The following is a 7,430-nucleotide window of genomic DNA, read 5'->3' as shown; positions in this document are numbered from 1 at the left end:
TGTACGAATAAGATGAAATACAATATATAAAAATCACGACTTATCAAACACTGTGTTCCTTTTTCTTCTTTTTTCGTGGTGAAATGCATTTTCTAAATAACTGATACACATATTTTTTTTTTAAAAAAATAATTTCAGAAGTTATGTGGTAAAAAAAAGTTGAAAACGGTTTTCTATATAATAGGAATACCTTGTTTTCACTTAGGGATGATGACCTAAATTAGAAAGTAATTTTATTTCAGTGTTTATGAAAATTTAACATGTTATATCTAACGCTTAAGGGTGCATTTAAGATCTAGACCCTGGTTTTGTTTTTTTTTTTGGGCCAGTGATTTTGCGTGTTCTCATTATTTTCAATTTGTATTAACTTATATTCTGCTTCTTCAACTTTTACTGTTTAAAACTTTTTGCAACACTGTAAGATAATTTAATTTAAAAGTTCACTCGAACAGAAAATAATAATATTAATCACATATAATATACATAATATATTAGAAAAAAATGATCATTTGAGAATGCATTTTCTGTTGAAAGACAATATATATAGTGCTTATATTTTTAAATTTTGAAGTTGTAATATCTTACCCTTTGTGAAATGTTAATGGACATTGATCTTATCTGAGTTTCTGCACAGCTAAACTAGGAAACAAGAATGGAGATTGTTTCGTCCATTGTTGCAAAAGTTGCAGAGCCGATAGTAGACTACACCGTGGCACCCATTGCAAGGCAAGTGGGTTATTTGATTTTCTACGAAGACAATTTCAAGAATCTCAAGGATCAAGCTGCGGTGCTGAAGAGAGCAAAGGACACTATTTGTGATGAAGTGGAAGCAAAAAGAAAAAGTGCACATCAAATTTGTGATGATGCACAGAACTGGTTGAACAAAGCGGATAAAATTATAGAAGAGGTAGAGAAAGTTGGTAATGATCCTTGTCATAAGAATGCTGGTTGCTGCAGGTGGCCTTTTCCTGATTTAAAGTCACGACATCAACTGAGTAGAAAAGCAAAGAAGATGGCTGGAGACGTTGCTGAAGTAATGCAGGGAAAAGATAACATTCGTCGACTTACATTCTTGCCTGATCTAGAGGTAGTAGGCTCCACTTCTGCTGCAAGCATTGAAAAGCTCGGGTCAAGAAAGAAAATGAAGGAGGAAATTATCTTGGCCCTCAAAGACCCCAACTTCAGCCGGATCGGGGTCTATGGGCTTGGCGGAGTGGGGAAAACCACTCTAGTTGAAGAAATTGCCAGGCAGGTTAAAGATCACAAGTTGTTTGATGAAGTTGTTATGGTTAATATATCCCAAACTGCAGAACTTGAAAGAATTCAACGTGAAATGGCAGATCTTTTGGGTCTTCGGTTTGAGGAGACGAGCATACCTGGAAGAGCATTCCGCCTCAGGCAAAGGCTTACATATGGGAAGAGTATCCTCGTCATATTGGACGATATTTGGGATGTACTCAAATTAGAAAAGCTTGGAATTCATTTGAATGATCAGAAGGTTTGCAAACTATTGTTGACTTCTAGAAATCAAGAAATATTACGGAAAATGAAAACTCAAAAAGATTTCTTGATAGATGTTTTAAATGAAGATGAAGCTTGGATATTGTTTGAAGATATGGTGGGTGATGTTGTTAAAGATGTTAGTTTGCATGATGTGGCAATCCAAGTAGCTCAAAAATGTGCAGGATTGGTTGTTCTTATAGTGACAGTGGCAAGAGCATTAAAAAGTAAAGATGATATTGATTCTTGGAAAGATGCCTTAAACCAGCTAAAGACTATTGATAACGAAGGGGTGAATGAGAAAATCTATTCGGCTTTGGAGTTCAGCTACAATCATCTTGAAGGTGATGATGTGAAGGCGCTTTTCTTACTTTGTGGATTATTAGGTCCACAAATTTGTGTCGATGACTTGTTGACATATGGTATGGGTTTGGGCATATTCAAGCAAATCTATACTCTAAATGATATAAGACGTCAACTTCATAGGTTAATTGGTTCTTTAAAGGCATCCTGTCTATTGCTTGAAAACAACTCAAACCAGAATGTTAAAATGCATGATGTTGTACATGAAGTAGCAGTCTCAATTGCTTCAAGAGATCAACATGTTTGCAAAATTAGAATGGGTGATGAGCTGGGAAAATGGCCGTCAGAGGAATTCTTTCAAGGATGCACTCAAATCATGTTAGACAGGTGTTACATTCCAAAGCTTCCTGAAAGGTTAGAGTGTCCAAATATTAAACTTTTCTGCTTGGATAATACGAATGAATCTTTAAGTGTTCCAGAATCTTTTTTTGAGGGAATGAAAAACCTCAAAGCATTAGGTTTTTCCGGCATGCATTTACCTTCATTGCCTCAATCTTTTCATTCTCTCATTGACCTTCGAGCACTTTGTTTATATGGTTGTACTTTGGGAGACATGACTAATATTGGAGCTTTAACAAATTTGAAAATTCTCAACCTTAACGGATCATCTATGACAACATTGCCTAAGAAACTAGGGCAATTAACTCAACTTAAGATGTTGAATTTGACTGATTCTGGAATTGAAATCTTCCCTCCCAACATTATATCAAACTTGACCAAATTGGAGGAGTTGTATTTGGGCAGTACGTCCATCAAATGGGACCAAGGAGATTTAATTGAGGACAACAAAAATGCTTCGCTTTCTGAACTTAGGCATTTGACAAACTTGACTATTTTAGAAATTCAAATCAAAGGGGCTTGGGTTCTGCGAAGGGACATAATGTTTGACAAACTGGAAAGATACAAAATAGTGATAGGAGACTTCTGGGAATGGTCTGATAATTATGGGGCCTCCAAAATATTGAAGCTCAAGCTTGCTACTGTCATTCATTTGGAGCATGGGGTTAAAGAACTTATTAATAGAGCAGAGGATTTGTACTTGGATGAAGTAAATGGAATCTCTGATGTGCTTTACCATTTGAATGGGGAAGGATTTCCTTTGTTAAAGCACATTCGCATACAAAATAACGGGGAAATTCAACACATCATTAACTCAATGGAGAGAAAATTAAGTCATGTTTTCTTCCCAAAATTGGAGGCATTAACACTTCAGAATCTAAATAAATTGGAGAACATATGTCATGGCTCATTTGCAAAAAATTCGTTTGCAAAACTTAGATACATCAAAGTCAAATGTTGTGACCAGTTGAAGTATCTCTTGTCAATGTTGATGGTCAAAGCTCTTTGCCATCTTGATGAGATTGAAGTTTCAGATTGCAATTCTATGAAGGAGATTGTGTTTATAGAAAATTCCTTCCCAAACTCTGTAACTGTTGATGACGATAATGAGTTTTGTTCATTGCGATCCTTGACATTGCGATATCTGCCAGCCATTGAGGGTTTCTACTGTGGTATGTTGACGTCTTCAACAACAACCAAGCAGAACTTGTCATCCCACACTAATGTTCCGTCATCTTTTTTTAATGCAAAGGTATTTGTTTCATTCTTTTATAGTATTTTGCCCATGTTTGCATATATAAAATTCTAAAATAATAAGATACTATTAGAAATACTAATGAAAGTGTAATATATAACCTTTTATTAGGAAAAGAGTTGGATTAATACAATTTTTGTCCTTCAAATTTGCCTTCATTTTTATTTTGGTCCTTCAAATTTCAAATCATAACATAAATTTTGATTTCTCAAATTTTTTTTTGTCTAAAACATTAGGCCCCTATAATTTAATAAAAAACCTAGGCTATTTTTCTCCTTTAGGGACCAAAACCCGTGATTTAAAACTTGAAAGATTAAAATAAAAATTTGCACAAACTTGAATGGCCAAAAATTGTATTAATCTTTTAAGTTTGACCATATATGTGCATGATGTTGCTTGATTAGTCGGTCAATTAACGCTAACTAAAACATTATCTGCTGTATGATGGAAATTCTCAACATTCACTGTTCTCATATTACCTTAGTGTTTTTTAATCCTTATACCAATAAATGAAATGAAATTCAAAGTCACTTTGATCACACACGGTAACTGTTAAATGAAAATGAATATATGGGGAATTGTAATGTGAAACTATTACAAATTTCGCATTTGATAAATGATAATAACTTATTTTAATTTCGATTTCGAATAAATATAATATATAATTTTTAATCAACTAAACATTTTTAAGCATTGACTTATAATATGAGCGTGGCATCAGCGGTTAGGCAAAATAAGATTAATAAAAACATTATTACTTATTTCTAATTTTAATAATTCTAAATATTTTTATCATGCTTATAAAATTCATTTGTTTGTTCATCTGCGACAATGAGAATAAGATTTTTTCTTTTTTGACAGGTTAAGTTTTCTAATTTGGAGACACTAAAGTTGAGTTCAATCCATCTACGTAATATATGGCACGATGATCGCCTCTTTGTAGCCAATTCTTTTCACAAGTTGGCTAAACTGAGTGTTGAGAACTGTAACAGCTTGAAGTATTTATTCTCGGCTTCAATGGTTAGAAGTGTTTGAGCAACTTATATCATATTCGAATTATTAAATTTGCTCTTGTGTAGTTGCTATCGTTTCTTATATATTTGGACTTACTGGATTGCCTCACAGGTTGGGCTTCCAAAATTGGAGGCTGTCGTAATAAGCAACATGAAAAGGTTAAAGAAAGTATGGCACTCCCAATTTGATGGGCTCAAGACTATGGAGGTGAATAATTGTGAGAAACTTGAGAATATTTTCCCATCTGATATGCACACAACATTTGAAAGAATGGAGACATTGAAGGTCAGTGATTGCTATTCTGTGAAAGAGATATTCCAATTACCTGCCAATGAAGAGGACACAAGGCAGACACAAGTCACACAATTGAAGAAACTCTATCTACTTCGCTTGCCCAATTTGAAACAGATATGGAGTAAGGATCCCCAAGGAACCTTCCGCTTTCATAATCTCCAAGATGTCCATGTTGAAGACTGTGCAACTTTAGAATATCTCTTCCCATTTTCAATAGCCCTGGATCTTGACCATCTCGAACAACTCACATTGAAATTTTGTGAAATGGATGCAATTGTAGCAAACAAGGAAGGACCTATGGAGGATGAAGCCATATTTCACTTTGATCGATTATACTACTTGCAGATTTGGAGCATGCGTCAACTTGACAGGTTTTATAGTGGAAGTCACAGTTTAATGTGCCCATCATTGAGAATTTTAGATGTCTTAGGATGTGCGCAATTGAAGCTATTGGGGAGGCAGAGTACAATTAACCAAAGAAAGAATGGTGATGACCAGAATTCGCATCTCTACTTTGCGCAACAACCTCTCTTTGTAATTGAAGAGGTATGGGTTATGAAATATTTATTCATCTTAAAAATATCATAAAATAGTTGTTTTCTTTTTAACTAGTCATATATTAATTTTTGTAAATATATTCCATCGAAACGGATATTGCATCACTTGAAGGTGAGGAAAACCCTGCGACATTTCATTTTCTCTATGAAGCATTTTGTTTTTACACTATTGTAGGAAAATGTTTTAGTGTCAGTTAAAATTCACTTTCACAGTGGTTTTGAGACAGATTTACTATTAATGTAATAAATTTGAAAACTTCACGTTGTTTACCAAATTGCCATGATAGATGACTTTTCGCAGCAATTATATTAACATTAATCGCAGTAGAAAGTCCTCAACCCGTGATTTTGGGCATCAAAACGGTGTAGATTAATGAGACTTTTCTTGATGGCTATTTCTTATTGCTTTCTTTAGGTAAATAAACATTTCTTATTGTTATTATATGTAAGAATAAATGAAGTACGTTATTTCAGGTGATTCCTAAGTTGGAAGAGTTGACATTAAATAACAAGGACGCCAAATTGATGTTGATAGACCCACAGTGGAAGGACCACTATTTGAGTAAATTGAAGCGTCTTCGAATGTCCAATTTTGATGATAAACTAGCAGCAACTTTTCTTGACTCGATTGTACAAAAGGCACCAAACTTGAAAGATCTAATTATTGAACATAGTTCCTTAAGTGAGATATTTAGAGATGAAAGAGCTGCATATAAGGAAGGAGAGAACAAAATCAACACCCAACTTGAATTCTTATTGCTGTATAATCTACAATTGCAACATATATGCAGGGAAGGATGCAAAATCGACCCAATTCTTGAGGTTCTTGAAGTTTTATGTGTTGAAAAATGTGCCAATTTGAAAACTTTGGTTCCTTCCTCCGTCACTTTTTCCCACTTGACATATTTGGAGATTATCGAGTGCAATGGACTGATCAACTTAATTTACTCATCGACTGCAACAAGTTTGGTCAATTTGGAAGGCATAACATTAAAAGAATGCAATTCACTTGAAGAAATAGTAACGCAGGGGATGAAAGAGGCAAGGGATGAAATTATATTCAGAAGTTTGAGAACTTTAGAATATATGCTTAATAGTTTTTCATCTAGTCACTACTTCTTCAGGTTCCTGTTGTTGGAGAGAGTTGCTGTGAGGCATTGTCCAAGGATGAAAACCTTCTGCGAAAGAGCAACAAGCACACCAATGCTGAGAAAGGTAATAATAAAAGAGGGGGAAGATGAAGAGTGGTTCTGGGAAGGTGACTTGAATCGAACAATAACAAAGATCTATGAGGACAAGGTATGCTTTTTTTTTTTTTCCGTTTGAAAAATGGTGTCAAACAGAGTATGGGTAGTAACAAGTAAAAGTCTGTTGTTTGACAACTCTTCAATGCCGTTCTATTTAAACTAACATTGGAGCATCTTTAAGTGCAGATTGCATTCCGTAACTTGGAAATTCCTTCACGCCCCTGCTTTCTTTCGTATTTACAAGCAGTAGCCAAATGTTGTTTTTATAAAATTGTTATTTTTTTTTTAACTCATGCATTTTAAATCACAGAAACTCATTTTCAAGTACATAGTTAAAGTTTGCCGAGATAACATAGAAAACCAGCTTTTTTTTTTTTTGAATATACATATTTAAATATAAAACCAGCACTACTTCCACGTGAGCTTTAATTTATATACAGCTAGTAAACATTAAAACTACAGGAATTTTGCGGTAACATTAAACTTTGTTTGGCTGTCAAAGGCTGATCAAATGGTAGATACAACAAAACAAGAAATATCCGAGCTTCCAAGTTCATCTGATGATAACGAGCAAAGAGTGAAAGCCTCATCAACAGATTCTCAAGATGCAGGTATATTTTCATATTCTCTTGTTTCACCAAATTTTGCAGAATGATCAAATGCTACTGCATTGTGGAAATATTATTAAATGGTCTGCTATAATTATTAATTGTGATGCCATGCTAAACGAACAACTATATCTTTTAACATGTTTTTGTAGAATTGTTAGTATAACCTGCACAGCATGTAGACAAGTCAAAATAATCGTAGCAACACTTTTAACCATCATATTAATAATTAGGTTTTAGGTAATTGAACATC

General features: G+C 34.1%; 1 protein-coding gene across 1 annotated transcript; it reads left to right on the top strand.

Annotated features, from left to right (window-relative positions):
• Nucleotides 1-652: 652 nt before the first annotated feature.
• LOC114737237 (probable disease resistance protein At4g27220) lies at nucleotides 653-6,184 on the top strand. Its single transcript, XM_028925154.1, has 5 exons — nucleotides 653-3,454; nucleotides 4,319-4,477; nucleotides 4,583-5,311; nucleotides 5,797-6,004; nucleotides 6,114-6,184. The coding sequence occupies exons 1-5, from the start codon at nucleotides 653-655 to the stop codon at nucleotides 6,182-6,184; spliced, it is 3,969 nt and encodes a 1,322-aa protein (XP_028780987.1).
• Nucleotides 6,185-7,430: the final 1,246 nt, after the last annotated feature.

Source organism: Neltuma alba, unplaced genomic scaffold (genome assembly GCF_004799145.2).
Source record: "Neltuma alba isolate B1F8T4 unplaced genomic scaffold, ASM479914v2 tig00013419_pilon, whole genome shotgun sequence".
Classification (NCBI taxonomy): Eukaryota; Viridiplantae; Streptophyta; class Magnoliopsida; order Fabales; family Fabaceae; genus Neltuma; species Neltuma alba.
Note: the sequence above shows the minus strand (reverse complement) of the source record. Positions and strands in the feature narration are given on the sequence as shown.

Coding starts and splice junctions, on each gene's coding strand:
- LOC114737237 (XM_028925154.1), top strand. CDS start 653: ATGGAGATTGTTTCGTCCATTGTTGCAAAAGTTGCAGAGCCGATAGTA. Junction 3,455..4,318: donor CATCTTTTTTTAATGCAAAG/GTATTTGTTTCA, acceptor CTTTTTTGACAG/GTTAAGTTTTCTAATTTGGA. Junction 5,312..5,796: donor CTCTCTTTGTAATTGAAGAG/GTATGGGTTATG, acceptor ACGTTATTTCAG/GTGATTCCTAAGTTGGAAGA.